General features: G+C 30.5%; 1 protein-coding gene across 2 annotated transcripts in view; it reads right to left on the bottom strand.

Annotated features, from left to right (window-relative positions):
* Positions 1–395: 395 nt before the first annotated feature.
* The window catches only part of LOC142330530 (FAST kinase domain-containing protein 4), a 55,676-nt gene continuing 34,725 nt past the window's right edge, over positions 396–21,346 (bottom strand). For both annotated transcript variants that reach the window (XM_075375865.1, XM_075375866.1), the window contains exons 8-12: positions 13,031–13,187; positions 9,966–10,043; positions 7,147–7,308; positions 3,236–3,341; positions 396–660 (exon numbers count right to left, since the gene is read on the bottom strand). In XM_075375865.1, coding sequence (XP_075231980.1) covers positions 444–660; positions 3,236–3,341; positions 7,147–7,308; positions 9,966–10,043; positions 13,031–13,187 — 720 coding nt within the window. In that variant the 3' untranslated portion in view covers positions 396–443. The remainder of the gene's footprint in view (positions 661–3,235; positions 3,342–7,146; positions 7,309–9,965; positions 10,044–13,030; positions 13,188–21,346) is intronic.

Here is a 21,346-nt window from a genome sequence, read left to right as displayed (position 1 = left end):
CATGCCTGACCAGGATTTGAACCTGGGACCTCCAAATCAAAGACCAACATGCTACCACTCTGCCATGGAAATTGGTAAATTGTAATGTATAAAAGTAACTTGTTCTGAATAATTAACATAATAAAATTACAAAAAGAAATTATTTTATACAACATTATGATACTGTATTTATGATAAATGATGTAATAACAAAGCAATAAAATAGATAACTAGATATTTACTGTAAAAATATAAACAGCAAAACTTTATAAAAGTTTGCTCATAATTATATGATACTAAACTTAATTACTATATTAACTGAAGCATAATTATAGAAATATAAAAGTTTTTTTAAACAGTTAATTGAGGAGTATCAATAGGTAGATTATTATGCTGGCAAGTATTTAAACAAATAATAAATAAAACATAATTCAATTTATTAAAATAACTACATTTTATTTTTTTTATGATGAAGTTGCATTTTTCACAACACTTTTTAACTGTTGTTCAAGGTACTGAACTCTAGTAACCAATTTATCTTTTGAATTGAAATCATAATACGGTACAGTAATTACTTTATATCCAGATTTTTTTGTCAATTCAATCATAAGACTTGCTAAACCAGCTGGATCTCTATGACCTTTGGTGAAATCATGGTAATCAAGAACTAATATTGCTATCCTGAAATTAAAAAAAAAAAAAAATGCTATTGTTATATAAAATAATCAGTAAATTTAAAAAAATAATAACTAAAGATTATCTCCTAAGTGTAAGTAATAAATCTGACTAAAATTCAATTCAAACAAAAAAGGCTAATTGAATAATTTCATTAAAAAATCTTCAATCAATCCATCCTACAGCCCTGACTTAACTCCCAGTGATCATTTTTTTTCTTCACCTTAAACATGGCTTACATCACAAAGGTCTGACGACAACAAATTGAAAAATGGTGTTACTGTGAAGTTTAAGTCATGGCGGCAGAATTTCTTGAAGAAGGAATGAAGAAGTTAGTGAAAAACTATGAAAAATATGTTAATTTTGAATGCAGCTATCTAGAAAAGTAGTAAATAAATGTAGTTTTTATGATGCATAAGTAATGAAGTTTGTTCATATTTTTCAGTTTTGTTTTTATTTCAAAATGGACCTTTATTTCAAAAGACCAAGGTTATGTAAATCAACTAAAATTATGAAATAAAATACTGTAAAAAAGTTCACTAAGCAGATCAGGCAACATAAGAAAAAGAGTTTTTAAATCTTACATCCTTAAGGTAATATTGTGTTCAGGTTAGAAAAAATACTTCAATGGGATAAAAAATAATTACGGTCGATTATGTAGTTAATCAACTGTCTTGGGATCAATTCTTTTCTTTTTGCTGTTAAATGGAAAATATATTTGGAATATTGCAAGTTAGGTGAAAGAAGAATTTTACTGTTTTTCAGATGAAACAGCAGTTATTTTGTTATCTATCTATTCTATAACTAGGTAATTCTACATCATTAAATTAATGGAAACTTTGTGTATGTAATCAATGTGAAATACCTGGATTATTGTTTGTTTTAGATTATACTTATCTTGGTTTAATATTTTGTAGAAATTTAAAATCTAGATTACATATTAAGAAAATTTTAATTATGTTCATAGACTATTTTTTTAAGTTCGGTATTGTTTGCAAAGTAAACAATAGATTTTTGCAAAGTGAAAAATAGATATAAAAACTGTTCATTTTCTTATGATTTTGGAAAGATTAAATGAGCAAATTCCACTGAATGTTACATAAAGCCTCTTAAAATAAGTTCAAATGTTTTGTTTTTTTAAATAGATTAGAAGCTATCCTATAAAAACTTAATATAATTATTTTTCTATGCTGAATACCACTTGGTGTTTACGAAATATGACTGTTAATTTTCTGCTAAAAAAAAATTACAATATATTTGATGTACATGATTATAAAACAATCAAATGATTTTAATATTCTTCGATTCAGAATGAAAATTTGAAATATTTTATAAACATAAACATTTTTAATAACACAACCATACTGACTGTAATGTAGGGCTCTGATAATCCTTGTTTCATAGTTTATATCATGTAAAACCTATATTCTGATAAAATACCATTATCAAATGTCACATTTAACTGTATTTCTATTTTCTAGATACTAAGAAATTCTGTATAATATTTTAGTTTTTCGTGAAGTTTTTTGTATCTCACATAGTAATTATAAAAGATATCAATATTTTTCTTTCGTAAACACTTGAAATAAATTTATAACAATCCTTCAGCTTAACTTAGATAACATTCAACTGCTGGCAACCTCACTCCTTCAGAAAATTTAATCTTTTATAATATATTCGTTCAGTGTTAATTATGTAAAAATAACCAACTTGCAACACAATTAAAATTAGTTGTGTTGAACAATAAATTTGAAAACTATGAAGTATTCAGTAACCTTTCATAAAAATAAAATTATCTGAAACCTAAAACTACAAGACTGTTTGGATTTATTAAGAGCTCATCACAAGATGATACTAGGAATCAGTAAATAACAAAAATAATAACTGAATAACCAACACTTATAAAACACTGCAGAGAACAAGTAGTACTTCAAAGCATTTTTAAAATTAAAAAATTGCTAAATAAAAATTGTCATAATATTTTAAACAACTCAAATGATGGAAAGATTGTTTTAATTTTATGAATATAGGTAATATACTCATCTTTTAATGTTTATTTATTATTACTATTTTATTGTTATTCTTAATTACAATTTTTTCTTCTATTTTTTTCTAAATACAGCCACAACTCATTTAATGTTAGCTCTGATAATGCCTCGATGTATGTATATCTTCAGATTTCCTTAACATTTATGTAATTATTAAATGATTCATGATGTAAAAATTTTTTTATTAATACAAATACAAAAAAAAAATATTTTTTTTATCAATCAAATATTTTGAATGTTGACGCCTTTAACATATTAAAAATTTATTAAATAAAAATTACATACATATATATGTATATTATTTATCAAGGAACTTATCCCTAATCTGACCATAATAGTTTTACCTCTGATAATCACATTTTGTTTAACAAAGTTGGTCTGTGGAATGTATCCTCTTTATTAAATGAGGTATTTGGTTGTATTTGATTTCAAACGTGCGCGTGTGCACACACACACGCATTTCTAATGATGAAGATTGTTTAACAACTGTTACACATAGCAAAGAATATCATAACAAAACAGAAAATACTAACTTATGGCCTTTTCTAACACCAGGTTGTGACCTATCAATTGGATTACCGTTCTTTTTATCAATAAGAGGTAATGGAGTAAGATTTGAATCCACAACACATTCCCCATCTGCAATCAATAATTATCACAAATTAATAATCTAATCACAAAATTTTGAGTGAGAATATTATAATTAAAAATAAATATTAATATAATAAAAATAATATGCACCAAAAATATATATATATATATATGTTAAGTATTTGAATTTTTATGAATGGCTGAATTGTATAGTAATCTAGAAATCTTAAGTTTGTCTTACCTTGCTTTATTTTTACTTAAAATTGCTTGATTATGTCTTACCTTGCTTTATTTAGTCACAACTTGTAATAAGTTTCATCCCTTGTACGTTAAGTCCCGATAAAAACAAAGTGTTGCGTTATACTTTATGTTTGGTACGTTAAGAGATGTATCTGTAAATACATAGAACCCAACAAACAAGAATGAGGTCTGTAAATAATCTACGGTTATTATAATTACTGTGGTCTTCTTTAACAGATAGCCTAGATTCAAACATTTATAATGGATGCTTCTTCTACCACATTATAAAGCTACTTATGTTACAAAAAGAATTTGTAAAACATTTGGTTCAGTACAAAAAAATTTTTTCTTTATAGAGTGCAGAATTAAAGAATAATTTAAGAAAAATGGCTGTTGCAGAAAACTCAACCATTAAAAAATCTTGAAATGTGAAATTAAAGCAATACTTGGTTATTAATTGCAAGAAATCTTTGCCCTGCAGAAATTTACAGATAAACAAGCAAAGCGTATAGAGATGAGGTTAAAAATAAATCAAGTGTATGAGAATGTTGCATCATGACCAATAAAAGGTGACACTAAGTTAATGAAAACAATTGTTTTCTTGTAACTGAAGAATGGATGCAAAATATTGAAATTAGATTTACTCTTTAAAACCGAAGGAAGCCAAGAAAATGCAATAAGTTATGGTAAACATTTTCTGAGATCAGAAAGACGGTTCGTAAGTTAACTTCATGTAAACTGGAACAACAATAAATTCAAAGATATACTGTAAAACACATAACCGGCTCCATCACGCAATACAAAATAAATGAAAGAGCCGATTGGCAAACTGCATTGTTTATTTTTTGGTTGTGCACGTTTCTGCATTAACTCAAGCACATATTCAAACATTTTAATGGGAAGTACATGTACCCAGTACAGCCTAATCTAACCCACAGTGATTTTCATTTAACAATTTTAGACCAATACTAGAACAATTTTTAGACAGCAAAGATTTTAGAAGGGATGATGAGGCCAAAAAATCTGCACAAAATGGTTGACAAAACTATTAGCAGATCATGAAAATGAAGGAACACAGGTATAAGCAAGCACCATAAGCTTATTGTGAGGCATCGCAGAAACTGTGTATTTCATTATTTATAGGATATCAATTAGAACCTATCTCTTTATTTTAATAATGTCAATTAAAGGAAGTTGTGACGTTAAAATATGCCACTTCTGCAGCAACGATGATAGTAAATTATCATCCCAACCAATACCACTAAGCCACAAATGCTGCAAAAATATTTTCTAACAGATTACAAGAGGGCTGATTAAATAAATCAGACCATAAATAGAAGCTACTGTTGATGCTACTGATCTTTTTGTTATTGCCTCCTTAAATGATTGAAATTTGATAGAAACAGAAAACATATCTGTTTCAGGAAACCACTTAAAGCCTAATGTTTGAATGATATCTTTCTTTTCAATTTGAGTTGATGTGTTTGTCGTTAAAAGTTCTTGAGGTAAGAATTTGAAAGAGATTTATGATTAGAACTCCAACGTCTCAGTTGAAATCCACCAGAACTTAACAAGTCTATTAATTCTGATTGGATTGTTAAGGCTGTATTGATATCATTAGCGCCTGAAACCAAGTCATCAACGTAAAAATCACGACATAAAATTTTGGATGCAGTTGGATATTTGTCCTTTTTTCCTTCTGCTAATTGTTGTAAAGACCTTCTAGCCAAGAATGGAGCTGATGCAGTGCTGTAAGTTACTGTCTGAAGTTCGTAACACTGAATTTGATTAGATACCCGATTAGGTGATACCCGCCGAAAAATGCGTTGAAGGCTGCGATCTTCAGGATGAATTTTAATTTGGTGGTACATTTTTTCAATATCTTCTGTTAATGCAATGGCATGGGTTCTGAATCTTATAATAATCGACCATAAATCTTGTAGCACCATAGGACCAATCATTAAGCTGTCATTAAGGGAGATTCCAGTTGATGTTTGTGCTGAACCATCAAAAACTAGTTGAAGTTTGGTTGTAGTACTATTCTGTTTAAATACAACATGATGTGGAAGGTAATACACGTTTGTTTACAACCATTATTTTGAAGTGAGACTGGTTTCATATGACCAAGTTTTTCATATTCTTGAAAAAATTTGGAATATTCTAGACGAAGTTTGGATCTCTTTGAAGCCCTTTCTCTCAAACTTGTTTTGAAATCTCAAACTTGCTTGCTCGAAAGAGTCTCCCAAAGGTGATGATCTGGTTTTAGATTAAGTCTCATGATAAAGTGACCTGAAGTATTCCTGGTTGTCATGTTTCGATAGTACTGTTCACACTCGTCTTGCTCCTTGGGTGGAAATGCCAAATTCTCTAATTCCCAAAACTGTTTGAGCTGCTGTTGAAGTTGATCATTACTTAATGTTAAACATGTGGTTTGAAGACCTGGAGAGGAATTTTCTGACTGAAATTTTCCTGATAATATCCATCCTAATTCAGTTTCAAAAAGAATTGGATAAGTACCTGGTCTTACTCTTTTATTGCATTTCAAAATCTCAAAATATAACTTCAAATTTGTAGATAAATTTCAAGAACTGCAGTTAATAATGTTGCATGGCATACTGTTTATTGTTATTGTAAAATTTTGTGTAGAATTTTTTAATTCCCATTCACATTTAGTTTTTGCACCTAATCTATCTACATACAGTAGACTCAAGATTATTTCATGAATTGGTGTTTGAATATTTAAAACATTGAGAGTGTTAAAATTGCTAATTGCCGTATTGATAAACTGACATAATTCACTGGCATCTTCCTTACTTACTACCTTAACGTTAATTATCTCTCTAACATGCGCTGAAGCAATCCATCTTTTATTTTCATAATGGTCTTGTAATAATTTCCAAGCAACAGGGTAATTAGCATCAGTAATAGCTAAGTTTTTTATTAACTGAGCTGCTTCATGGGTTAATGTGGAACTTGTATAATAGAATTTTTGAATTGTACTAATATCCTTGTTGTCATGATCTTTACTAATGCCTTGTTGGATGATCTACAATTCACATCTCAAGATTTAAATATGTTTTGGTTAGCTCATCAAAGTGAATATAGGAAACACTCACAGAATTACCGAAAATAATAATCCCTTTCCCCACATCTTAACTTTGTAAAAGGGTTTTTCCTCTATGGTTGCGTCAAAAAATAAATACAGGAATCACTTGAAAGCAATTTGCGTGTTCCTAATGTAGATCCATGCATGGAGAAACTTTTAAATGTACACATGGAAAATTGTAAGCTAATTTCACGACCCCAACCCATTTTACATCACCATGATCCCCAGGTTGAGAAACGGTGGTGTAATGCATATATTAGAGTACAAATAATGGAGACAGGTGTGTAAAGGGAGTATACGTGTACATTAAATCCAAAATTTTTATCAAAATATTGACAGTATCTTTTAGATATGATGGAAAATAAAACTAAGTCAATAATTAATATTATTAATTATTGACTTAGTTTTATTAATAGTACACATTATTCTTGATATAAGTGTAGAGATGAATGGTCACAAAAAGAAAAGTATTAAATAAACAATCAAAACATGCATCAGATTACTCACCGATAATATAACCCATTCCTGTATTGATGTTTGTTTTCATATAAACAGAAGATGGTAATAAGTTTGAAAGTGTTTCACTTACACATGCTACTAAAGTTTGCTTTTCTTTTGCTCTTGGAACTTCAGTATCTACAAAATCAGTACTTGAATCTAAAAATGGCCCTGAAAAAATTAATTAAATTCAAATAAAATAAAAAATACGAAGAGGTTAGATCAAATTTAGAATAACACTGATAGTTTTACCTCACACGACTCTATCCTAAGATTTACATTATTGCTTTATAACAATTTAGATAGAGATCATCAGTCAGTAGCTTCAAATATTAAGAAATTCTGTCCTCTAGAATTAAATAATAACTCATTAAAATAAAGTATTTAGTTTCTACACACTACAAGATACAGGGTACAAAGAATTTTATTATTCCTAGATTAATCTATGCAGGTATAAAATATTTTTATGTTTTAACTTAAAAGTATATATACTTGAGGCATATTAATTTTCAATCAGATCTTGTTTAAAATGTTTAGTTTAAAAAAAAAAAATCAACAAGAAGCCATAAAAATGAATAATTTTACGTTATATATTTTCTTTTTGTATTATTACTCCAATTAAAAAAAAAAATTAATATATAAAAAAGATATACAAATGTTTTAAACAGAAAACTGAAACAAAAAATATAGTTAACATAATGTTCAGAAAAGTTAACAAAAATATGAAAAACTCTTCTATGTAAGGATATATGCTTTAGTAAAACTACGCATTTTTTAATGTGAAATCAAAACAACAGTAGTAAATATATTAATTTACAACTCTTATCATAGCGGTTTCTGCTGCTTTAAGATACTCCAGTTGTGGAGTTTGCAACAGAGATTGTGTTTAGTCCAGGGAAAACAATGTTGTTGCTCAAGGGCAGAACAGCTGTTACATAATGACCTTCTGTATCGATGGCAGATCAAGAATTAGGTTATGCCCTGCTGCAGAAGTATCTAGGTAGTATCTTGATGAGAATCTTCGATTCAAGAACTGCTTTCAATATGCTGACAAAAAGGCTTGTAATGCTTTCTTCGGTGTTCGAAGAGGAGTGCTTCTCAAGAGGCAGTCCTTGTTATGTTTGATATTAAAAGGGTGGCATATATTTAAATCATGTCCTATGATTAACTTTCTAAGTAAAACTTTATTAAAATAGGAATTACATTTATGAGGTAAAAAAACAACAAACTTACAGAAACAGTATATAATGGAATTCTAGAAAGCTTGTCTATTGTTTAAGGTTATCTATTAAACAATTATGACATGAAAAGACCATACTGATGAGAATATGTACACCAAAGTTTAATTTTATACATGAAAATTTCAACAATTATTACTTGATATTAAATGTATGCTAATTGTTTTCACATCAGATTTTCGTACTGTGAGGTCATTTTCATACAGGGGTCATGGGAGGCCCAGATGTAACTGGTTTTTTGAAAAAGAACAAAACCGAAGTTTGAAAAACAATGATCTTTTGAAAAAAAATTGAAAAAGAACAGTTAAACAATCAATTTTTTTTATATCAATGCAACTGATTTTGCACCAATATCTGGGTTTTTCAGTCATATAAAATTCAGATTATAAAATATTTAAAATCATGTACCTTGAAAACCTAGTAAACTTTGTTAGAGAAATTTCATCATGTTTAGAAGATGAGAGTTCAATGACTGATAACACACACTTTCAATTAAATAGTTCGCGAATAAACAAAAGTATTGGTACAGGACAGACAAAAATTCTAAACAATTCTATGGAGAAGTTAATATAGTGAATAAGTGACCACTGTAGTGCCACCTACCAGACAACAGTTTTTATGGCAAACAAGGAAGACCCGATATAGTCAATTCAGATATTCAAATGATACGTTCAAAATTCATTTCTTATTGACCATATAGAATATTTTCTCATGAAAAACTGGTTTCAATAAGATGAAGATTACTGTGCTTATTTTCAGAAAGCCTAAATTCTCTAAATTAATTTCCCCAAATTAGCTGATTTCTCATAAAAGGATTCTAAGACATTGATCTAAAATCTTCTTTCAAAAGATTTACTTAAAATTTTAAGTTTATTCTAGTTACCAAAGAGATATTGAGAACAATACACAAAAAAATTTGGCTGAACTTATTAGATATATGATACAGTACCATAAACTCACAAAGTGCATTCATGTAGATGGGATCGATTTTGTCATATTTATAATGTAAATATAAGGTACAATACACCAAAATTTAAAACTTAAATTTAAAAATATATACAATTTAATTTATACAAAATTTTAATTATTTTCCCTACGTTCAGAGTAAGATGGTACCTACATTGCAAGCAACTGCAAAGGTTCTTGGGAGTTGAATTTATTCCACACCATTCATACTTACCAGATTTGGTGCCCTGCAATCTTCACTTCTTTTATGTAATTAAAGAGGGTTATTTAAGGGTATTCATTTCCCTTGATGATGAAGGAGGTAATGAAATCAAGGAAAGAAAGATTTCCAGCATTCTCAATGATGAAATTAGAAAACTGGTTCACTGTTGAGAGAAATCTGTAGTTGTAAACAGAGATCACGTGAAAAAAAAAATATAAGTATTTATAGCAAATAAAATGTACTTTTATGCCGTATTTGTTTTGTTTGAATATTTATTTTTATTTGCGAGTTATGAGCAACTGTACATTACATTTCAGTATCCCCTTGTATAATAGCTTATGATTTTCAGACTGCTGAGCAACGTTTGGTCCATAACATATAAAATTTTAAATATAGTAAATTCTATCAGTGATAATACTTACCAGTATAATCAGTTGAAATTAACTTTGCAGCAGCATTAATATTTAAAAGTTTAACTTTTGATATTGTGCTTATATCATCTGAAATAGGGGAAAAAATTAAAATACATAAATATTGATTAATAATAATCATTTTATACAATGATAAATTTTTTAATAGTAGTTATGAGTGTTTAACATTACAAAGTATGTGCATTCATTAATTCTCATGACATCATCATAAAACCTTATTTTTATTATCCAGACGTGCATATAATAGCAGCATATACAATACAATAACATAAATGATTTTTATTAATATTCAAGAACCACATGAAGACCAAGAACTATTATGAAGACAGTTTGAATGTGTTTAAATATATAGCCTTGGTTAATATCTACAATATTAATACTATAGATAATTAGTAAGCAAATAATGTCCGACATGAAATTTACTTTAACAAGTTACACTGATTTAATGTCAAAAATAATTTAAAAAAAGAAAAACAAGTATTACAATCATAACAAACAATAAAATGTTTAAAACTTTAGAACCAAAACACAAGCACAATTAGTGAATGTGATCTGGAATATATAAACGTGAATGAGATGAATGCAATAAAATTTCATTTTTCAAATAGGATAAAAATTTCAAGAAAAATTAGTAGAAAATTTAAGTAACTGATAACAGGAAAACCATTAATCAAAGCTTATTTATTAATGGAGAATCACAACTACACAGATTTTGTACAAAATTTTAAACTATGTATTATTTCTGTCGAATTTAAGGCAATTCTTTTAAATTGATGTCTTAAAAGAATTTTAAATTTATTAAACTTTATAAAGATCCCGAACCTCCTCTAAATGATAATATCTTCTTCCAATACAAAAAAGCCATCAGGATACAAAATCATTCAGTGTGGGAGGCAGGACAATGACCTCGATTTCAACACTATAACAATGTGAACCTATAAAAGAATGACCATTATTGTTGATTATATGAGTGTGCAATACTACCAGTGAACATGCACAATTTATTTTAATGCATTATTTTTTTAAAATTTAACCTTATGATTGAAATTATAACCTTGAAAGTATTTTAGAATAATCAAGTGAAGTTGCAAGACAGAAATAAACAGATAAGAAAACGCTTCAATAATAGTACATTACTTATTTTTTATCATACAAATCAACAGCCTTCAAAGTAGACTTCCCTGTCTAGTATGAGTATACGAGTGTGCAGTAAATGTTGACTACATTTATGTCATTTTTAATATATTTTTCAAATAATTTATAATGTGGCAATTAATGCCAATCTGTATGGCATTAACTGCCATACAGAATTCCTATAAGTCACCAGGAAGCTATTAAATATAACTTCTTTGCTCATAGTATTGTTTTTTTGTTCAAATAGGTATATACGAGGGGGTAAATCAAATATAAATGGGATTTTTATTTCTGAGTGTCTATGGTTGGTAGAACTGGGCCTGTGCTTTTAGTATGCTTGGGTGAGATCATTAGGAGTGGGGAGAGCCGGTCATTCCGCTCCCAACCAACTCGTCGGTAATACTCATAATTTCAAAGCAACAATTCCTCCACTGTGCAACGCATAATTATACAATTTTTTGCTCGTGAAGGAGTTCCAAGTGATGGAAATTTTCCGTAGATTGACTGCTGCACAGTTTGGGAATCAAAAACTACAAATACTATCAAGGACTAGTGTGATTGCCTGGCATAGAGTTCAAGGAAGAACAAGAACGATAGGAAAATCAGAAACATGATCGCTGTCCTCAGACCGGCATTACAGACAGAAATATCCGTGCGGTTCGAGACGATCTTGAAGATGATCGACAGGTGAGAGTATCTGAAATTGCAGAACAGGTCGGAATAAGTTATGGGAGCTGTCAAGCGATCATCAAAAATGACCTACAATTCTGTAAAGTGTGAGTCGGTGGGTCCCTCACCTTTTGATTGCAGATCAGAAGTTGAGATGTTTGGAGATCTATCAGAAGCTTGCAGGAAGGTTTGCAAAAGAAGGTGATGCATATTTCAGTTGGATCATCACTTGTGATGAAACATGGGTCCAGCACTAGACTCCCTAACCCACCGGGTTGGTCTAGTGGTTAACGCGTCTTCCCAAATCAGCTGATTTGGAAGTCGAGAGTCACAGCGTTCAAGTCCTAGTAAGGGCAGATATTTTTACTAGATCGTGGATACCGGTGTTCTTTGGTGGTTGGGTTTCAATTAACCACACATCTCAGGAATGGTTGAACTGAGAATGTACAAGACTACACTTCATTTACACTCATACATATCATCCTCATTCATCCTCTGAAGAATTATCTAAATGGTAGTTACCGGAGGCTAAACAGAAAAAAGAAAGCACTAGACTCCCTAGTTGAAATGTGCCAGTATGGAGTGGTGAAGGAAAGGGGAGGCAGCCTCAGTGAAAGCCAAGACTTGACTGTCAGCTGGCAAGGTTTTTCAACCGTTTTTTTTGACCGGCTAAGCATTTAGCTCACTAATTTTTTGCATGAGCGATATACAATCAATGCTGCTTACTACTGCAAGATGTTGAACGAGGTGAGGGCTATATGTCACTGCAAAAAACAAGAACAACCGATTCAGTAGGCGATCCTCCTCATGAAAATCCCAGGCCACGTACTGCAGCTCAAATAGTCTCAAAATTAGAAGAAATGCACCGGACTCAACTTGATCATCCTCCCTACAGTCCAGACCTCTCGCTTTACGATTTTCATTTTTTTGGACCACTTTAAGAAGCTCTAGGAGGGCAGAGGTAGGGCACGGAGGGATTTGTGAGCAATTGGCTCCTGACGCAACCAGCTTCATTCTACAATGCTGCGATAAAAAACCTACCTTCTCGCTGGAAAAAATCTATTTCTAAAGCAGGAACGATGTAGAAAAATAAATTATATTTACCTTTTATTTTTCAATAAATACATTTAAAAAAAAAATAAAATCCCGTTTATATTTGATTTACCCTCATATTAATAATTATTGTCACCAAATATTCACTGTTACTATTATTTTTATTATTATTAAACAATAATCAAAAAAAAAAAAATTACCTAACTGTGAGCTGGCTAATCTATGGATGAATTCTTTGTTTAGGACAGATGATATATGATTATTTGTTGCTTTTTTAAGTACCACTAATGACCAGACAACATCGAGCCACACAGATGGAACTGTAATATCCGATTGTTGTAAATGAGTTTCCAATTTCTGAAACATTAAAAGAGGTACATTATAAAATAAAATGGAAAACATTTAACACAAAATGTTGAGAACTAATTATACTGTTTTGTTCAATAAAACTTTGTGTGATTAGACAAGAGGGTGAAAGAAGGAGGGGATGAGTAAGAGAAAAAGAGACTATTTTACAAGTATGTATTTGCTCTATAAAAATGATCGTAACATTTTACACCACTGTAAAGCAATACACACTTCAGGAAATGTAGGTTTAATTTATTCTTCTTCTGAACGATTTAATTTTTAAATTAAAATAGAATCAGTCATTAACAATATTAAACTGTTGTGAAAGCTACACGATTGTAGTGGTTTATAAGTTATGAATTTGTAGGGATGTATTTGTGCAGATTTATTTTCACAGTTAAGCAATAGCAACAAACATTTTTGATGAAATTAGTATATGTATTTTCAGTGATGAAATGTTTTTTTGACATTTCACCACGTTTTTTATTATTTAAGATAACCAGTAATAATACCTATAATACATACATTTTTATGAGAAATATAATATCTGTGATAACTATATTTTGTCTTAGAAAATACATATCTACATCTGTCAATGGCTGATGTATTATGCATAACGTTATTATTTCAGTTTATGGTGTGTAACCGTGATTACCTACATATATAATTACAACTACAAGTTTATATGATACGTTTTACAATTTTCAAGTATAAAATGTATACAACCCAAACGTTTCTAAAACTGAATATTTTGTCTACCTTATATATGAAAGAAATATTTGAATTATTTTATTATGCATAAAAACATTTTGCTGCGAACAATGGGGATTTTATTTACTGTATAAAATACAAGATTATATTAATTTCACTAAATCTTGATTTTATTTGAATGTATGCTATTTTTTGTAACTACTGCTTTAAATACTCTGTAAGCAAAGAACTATGTGAAGTAAGTTCTATTTACTAAAAAAATTACAAATCTGGCCTGAAAGATCATTGTAGTGAAAAAAAGTCTTGGCCTTACATCAATTGAGCCTAATATATAAAATTTGTAAGATATTTTCTGGTCACACGGTTGAGAATGAATAATATCAACACAACCACTTATTAATTCTTCTGTTAACTACAGGCCTTTGACCAATTACAGTTACTTTCATCTAATTTTTTTTGTTATGAGAAATGATAAAGAAGATATAGACAAAAAGATTAATATAAACAGATACAGCTATAAGTTAGTTTTAAATACATCAAAGTAACCTTATTTTCAATTCACACCAAATCTTATTTTAAAAACCTACGAGGTCTGTTCAATAAATAACCAAACTTTATTTTTTTTAATCTTTATTATTAATTTTACAGATTATTGATCCTTGTTCACTTCAAAGTACTACTCCTCCCTTATTCACTATTCACATGCTTTTCCTAGCAGTATTTCTGCTTTGTGAAGCAGTTCTGGATAGCCTCATCTGAAATGACCTATAAGGTCTGTGATGAATTCGGTTTAATGTCATCAATAGTCTCAAAACTACACCCTGTGGGCACATTGTTGTGGTGAAGGAACCGTGACTAGTTTCGCTGCAACTCTGGTCTCTTTTTGTGGATTTTTTCACGTAACTGTTGTAAAATGCCTTGATAGTACACACAGTTCACTGTTTTACCTTGAGGCAAAAATTCAAAATGCATGATTCCATTAAAATCGAAAAAACAGAGAGCATTGCTTTGACATTGGATCAAGACTGATGTGTTTTCTTGAGGTATCGAGATCCTTTGCCAATCCATTGCGATGATTGAACTTTTGTCCTGATGTCATAGCTGTTAACCCGGCTTTTGTCGGGTTAACCCGTTATGACCCTTTGCATGAATGTTTCATCGTCATCGGCTTGTTCAAGAACTTGCCGACAAATTTTCTTGATGTTCTTTTTGCTGTTTCGTCATCAAATGAGGAACAGAATTTGCTGTGACTCATGTGTCATGGCATGATCTAATCGAGATGTTAACCTCTTCTGTCGATCGGCGATTTGCAAGCACCATATTGTTGATTTTCTGAATGTGGGTGTCATCAGCTGAAGTTGAAGGCCTTCCAGGTCGAGGGTCATCTTCAATTGACTGACGGCCACTTTTAAATTTTGATAACTATAACACTGTGTACGATCTACAGTATCATCTCTACAAGCTTGTTTCAAAAGTTGAAACATTTCTGAAAGTTTTCCCCAGTTATAACGCAAAATTTTACATTGTATGTTTGCTCCTGAAAATTGCACATTACAAATATCAGTACTAACACTTAAATATGTTGCACTCAAACAACAATAACGTGGAAACTAAACAAGATTTCAACAATCCAAGAACATATGGTTGTAGAGGAGGTTATATGGAACACAATGTTGCCAACTGCATGTCACTAAATATTTCCATTGGCGCGTACTTAAAACTGTTAGATTATTTTTTGAACAGACCTCGTACATCATGTTATGTAATAATTATATAATAATAAACAGTAAATAGAAAATCCAACTAATAAGAATGTTAAGATTTTACTATTACTATGAAATTTCAACAACATATAAAAAAGAAAAACAAATTAATGGATATGAAATATTTTGTTAAATGTGCATTTAAAGTTAATGCCTAAGTATAATTATTTTATATTTTATTACTTAATGTGTACGTTGCAATCTGTTCAACTAATGAACAATATGTACCCCCTTCCCTGAGACCCAATGATATGAGAATGATGTGTAAATGAAGTGCAATTTTGAACAGACTCAGGCAGACCATTCCTGAGTTATGTAGTTAATTAAATCCAACCACCAAAGTACACCGGCAACCACTATCTAATCACTATCAAATCTGTATAAAAGCAACCAACCTTTACTAGGAATTGCATCTCAGAACCTTTGACTTCAAAAATCAGCTGTTAAACAAGTGATTTGTGATGACAAGTTTACCAATAGACCAGCCTGGTGGGCAAGACTTATATCTTTTAAAATTGGTGATAGATTGTATGATAAAAACCACACTATTAAAAAAAATAAAAAAATTTAATGACAATTTATTGCTAGGAGAGAAATTTGAAAATAAATTCAGCCCTAAATATAAAAGAAATTAGAAGAAAAACAGCACAAATTCTCTTGACTAGAATAAAACAATTAATTCAAAAAGTATAAACTGCACTGTAATGAAAATTGAACCTTTTTGAGTGCTACACTGTAACAAAAAATGTACTCACAATCGCTGTACTCCTCTATATCAATCGAATGAGAAGTATTTAAGAATATAGTATGTGGTAAGGAATAACGTGACCCTAAACTTTGTGGATATAGCAGCAAAAGTAATAATCAATTTTTGGTAAAATATTCATGTTATCTGTACAAATTACAATAGTAGATTATAAATATTGATCAAGATCTGATAACATATTGTTTACCATATATTTCAACATATTCCATTTTCATGAATAAGATTTCATCACACACATACGCACAAGTGAAAGAGGATGAATGTGAGGGGGAGTGACAGGAGAGTGGAAGGAGAAATAGAGGGAATGATGGGGGGTTGGTGAGAGGGGGGAGTTTTGAGAGGGAGTGAGATGGGTGGTGAGTGTGAATGTGGCGGTGAGAGGGGTGAGTAGGGAGAGGGGAGAGAGCTAAACCATACCAGAGTTATTTTTTTACAATTATTAGTTAGTAAATGTTTTCTCCAGCTCTTAAATCTAAAAATATTTATAGCACATCAGTAAATTATCATAATTAGTATTGTAGTAAATTTTTATTAATTTTCCAAACATGATTACCGCTGCTGATATATTAATAAATTATTAAATATTACTAAAAAGTACAAATCCAACTTACCAGCAATTAATTTTAAACTACTCAACATCTTTCAGTCCTTAGACCATCGTCAGATTAAAATATCATTATAAAATAAAAGTTAAAAAGTTAAAATATTAAGCAGTCATGACTGATTGCTAGTTATCAGTAAACTGATTGAAATTTTCAGCGTAATCTGGTAGAATAAAATAAAATCAACGGGAACCATGTTGTATGAATGATATTTTACTTGAATTATTATCTCTTTATATCTACATTTAGGGCATGTTTAAACAATTTAACATCTTTAAAAAATGTTTGCTCATTAATTGGATTTTTTTGTTTACTGTAAATGTGATATTTTTCTAAATTAGATGTATTATAATAATAATTATAATATTGTCTAAAATTTTCATAAAAGTATTTGGGTTGTATCTAGTATGATCTATATGTTTAGCGAAGTTAGAATTTTCTGGTTTATTGTTTTTTATGCTATCCATGTGTTCTTTTGCACCTATAGGGAATTTACGATCGTTCATACCAACATAGATATATATATCATGTTACAATCTTCCCAACCCAAACTATATACCCCTTGTTTATCAAGATTAGCATCATTGTTATATGATATCTTATAATTGTTATTAATATATTTTATTAATTTATTATTTGTAGCATATGCAGATGTTACGTTAATTCTTTTATATAACTTTTCAGTTTGTAGACTAATACTGATAACTAGCAATCAGTCATGACTGCTTAATATTTTAATTTTTTAACTTATAATGATATTTTAATATCCTGATGATGTTCTAAGGACAAATGATGTTCTAAGGACTTAAAAAGGGAAATGGGTAGGACAAATGTGGATATAGTAGGAATTAGTGAGGTTTGGTGGGAAGAGGAAGGCGACTTTTGGTCAGGTGATTTTAGAGTAATTAACTCAGCGTCAAATAATGGGCAGGCAGGAGTAGGTTTCGTGATGAACAAGAAGATAGGGAGGAGAGTGGAGTATATCAAAACGCATAGCGATAGAATCATTGTAATAAGGATAAAATCAAAACCTAAACCGACAACGATTGTTAACATCTATATGCCTACAAACGCCCATGATGATGATGAGGTAGAGTGTGTATACGAAGAGATTGATGAAGCAATTAAACACGTAAAAGGAGATGAAAATTTAATAATAGTTGGAGATTGGAATGCAAGCATTGGAGAAGGCAAGGAAGGAAATACGGCAAGGAAGGGTGAATACGGGCTGGGCAAAAGGAATGAAAGAGGGGACCGACTTATAGAGTTTTGCACGAAGTATAATTTAGTAATTGCCAACACCCAATTTAAAAATCATAATAGAAGAATATACACTTGGAAAAAGCCAGGCGATACTGGAAGGTATCAGATAGATTATATCATGGTTAAGCAAAGATTTAGAAATCAACTCGTTGACTGCAAAACTTACCCTGGAGCAGACATTGATAGCGACCATAATTTGGTGATAATGAAATGTAGATTGGGGTTTAAAAACCTGAAGAAAAGTTGTCAGATGAATCGGTGGAATTTAGAGAAGCTTGAGGAAGAGGAGGTAAAGAAGATTTTTGAGGAGGACATCGCAAGAGGTCTGAGTAAAAAAGATATGGTAGAAAATGTAGAAGAAGAATGGGAGAATGTTAAAAAGGAAATTCTTAAATCAGCAGAAGCAAACTTAGGCGGAATAAAGAGAACTGGTAGAAAACCTTGGGTTTCAGACGATATATTGCAACTGATGGATGAACGTAGAAAATATAAGAATGCTAGTGATGAAGAAAGTAAAAGGAACTATCGGCAATTATGAAATGCTATAAACAGGAAGTGCAAACTGGTGAAAGAAGAGTGGATTAAAGAAAAGTGTTCAGAAGTGGAAAGAGAAATGAGCATTGGTAAAATAGACGGAGCATACAGGAAAATTTTGGGGTACATAAATTAAAATGTAATAATATGTTAAACAAAGATGGTACATCAATATATAATACGAAAGGTAAAGTCGATAGATGGGTGGAATATATTGAAGAGTTATACGGAGGAAATGAATTAGAAAATGGTGTTATAGAGGAAGAAGAGGAAGTTGAGGAGAATGAAATGGGAGAAACAATACTGAGATCTGAATTTAAGAGAGCATTAAAAGATTTAAATGGCAGAAAGGCTCCTGGAATAGACGGAATACCTGTAGAATTACTGCGCAGTGCAGGTGAGGAAGCGATTGATAGATTATACAAACTGGTGTGTAATATTTATGAAAATGGGGAATTTCCATCAGACTTCAAAAAAAGTGTTATAGTTATGATACCAAAGAAAGCAGGGGCAGATAAATGTGAAGAATACAGAACAATTAGTTTAACTAGTCATGCATCAAAAATCTTAACTAGAATTTTATACAGAAGAATTGAGAGGAGAGTGGAAGAAGTGTTAGGAGAAGACTAATTTGGTTTCAGGAAAAGTATAGGACAAGAGAAGCAATTTTAGGCCTCAGATTAATAGTAGAAGGAAGATTAAAGAAAAACAAACCGACATACTTGGCGTTTATAGACCTAGAAAAGGCTTTCGATAACGTAGACTGGAATAAAATGTTCAGCATTTTAAAAAAATTAGGGTTCAAATACAGAGATAGAAGAACAATTGCTAACATGTACAGGAACCAAACAGCAACAATAACAATTGAAGAACATAAGAAAGAAGCCCTAATAAGAACGGGAGTCCGACAAGGATGCTCCCTATCGCCGTTACTTTTTAATCTTTACATGGAACTAGCAGTTAATGATGTTAAAGAACAATTTAGATTCGGAGTAACAGTACAAGGTGAAAAGATAAAGATGCTACAACTTGCTGATGATATAGTAATTCTAGCCGAGAGTAAAAAGGATTTAGAAGAAACAATGAACGGCATAGATGAAGTCCTACGCAAAAACTATCGCATGAAAATAAACAAGAACAAAACAAAAGTAATGAAATGTAGTAGAAATAACAAAGATGGACCACTGAATGTGAAAATAGGAGGAGAAAAGATTATGGAGGTAGAAGAATTTTGTTATTTGGGAAGTAAAATTACTAAAGATGGACGAAGCAGGAGCGATATAAAATGCCGAATAGCACAAGCTAAACGAGCCTTCAGTAAGAAATATAATTTGTTTACATCAAAAATTAATTTAAATGTCAGGAAAAGATTTTTGAAAGTGTATGTTTGGAGTGTCGCTTTATATGGAAGTGAAACTTGGACAATCGGAGTATCTGAGAAGAAAAGATTAGAAGCTTTTGAAATGTGGTGCTATAGGAGAATGTTAAAAATCAGATGGGTGGATAAAGTGACAAATGAAGAGGTATTGCGGCAAATAGATGAAGAAAGTAGCATTTGGAAAAATATAGTTAAAAGAAGAGACAGTCTTATAGGCTACATACTAAGGCATCCTGGAATAGTCGCTTTAATATTGGAAGGACAGGTAGAAGGGAAAAATTGTGTAGGCAGGCCACGTTTGGAGTATGTAAAACAAATTGTTGGGGATGTAGGATGTAGAGGGTATACTGAAATGAAACGACTAGCACTAGATAGGGAATCTTGGAGAGCTGCATCAAACCAGTCAAATGACTGAAGACAAAAAAAAAAAGTATCAAATCAAATTGCTGCTGTAGTTAGAACAAGACATAAATAGAAAGTTAAATTTGCATTTCAAACAGTGATTCTGAAACTGCTCACATCGATCAAAATGAATAGTTGCATCTTAATACACGAAAAACTCTAATGCAGTTCAGTTTAGTTGTCATAATAATTTTGAAATTGTGTCAGTAGGTGGTTTGGAAATTATCAAAACTAGGAAGTTTCTAGGTTTACAACTACCAAAACTGGGATGAAAACAAAGATAACCAGTAGAAAATCAAGTCCAGTAAAAGAATATGATCACCGAATTTCAAAAATGTTTTATTAAAAATACAGATAATTGTGTCAGTTTTTCTCTTATTGCAACAAGAGTTTTTAAAATTATGAAAAAGTTTGTCAATGAAAATGTCAGCACTTATTTTAGAGATTTATACACGCCACTGGTAAGAAGAATGTCTATTAATGCAGCCTATGCAATTTTAACTATTTTTTTTAAAATGAAACACAAAACCATCTTTTACAAAAATGTTATCACTATAATTAGCAAACTCCTAAATAACCCCATCTCTAGCCAAGTTTAAAAAAAAAGAAAAAATATACTGTGCTGCAAGCTCAATATCTAAAATTATTTTTTGCAACGTTTTTATGTTAATATTACAGGTAGTTAATGATTTTATGTACCTTATAATGAACTGTTATATGTCCACAAACACTGGTTTATTTAATGTAAA

This window comes from Lycorma delicatula, chromosome 9 (assembly GCF_047948215.1).
Source record: "Lycorma delicatula isolate Av1 chromosome 9, ASM4794821v1, whole genome shotgun sequence".
Taxonomy (NCBI): domain Eukaryota; kingdom Metazoa; phylum Arthropoda; class Insecta; order Hemiptera; family Fulgoridae; genus Lycorma; species Lycorma delicatula.
Note: the sequence above shows the minus strand (reverse complement) of the source record. Positions and strands in the feature narration are given on the sequence as shown.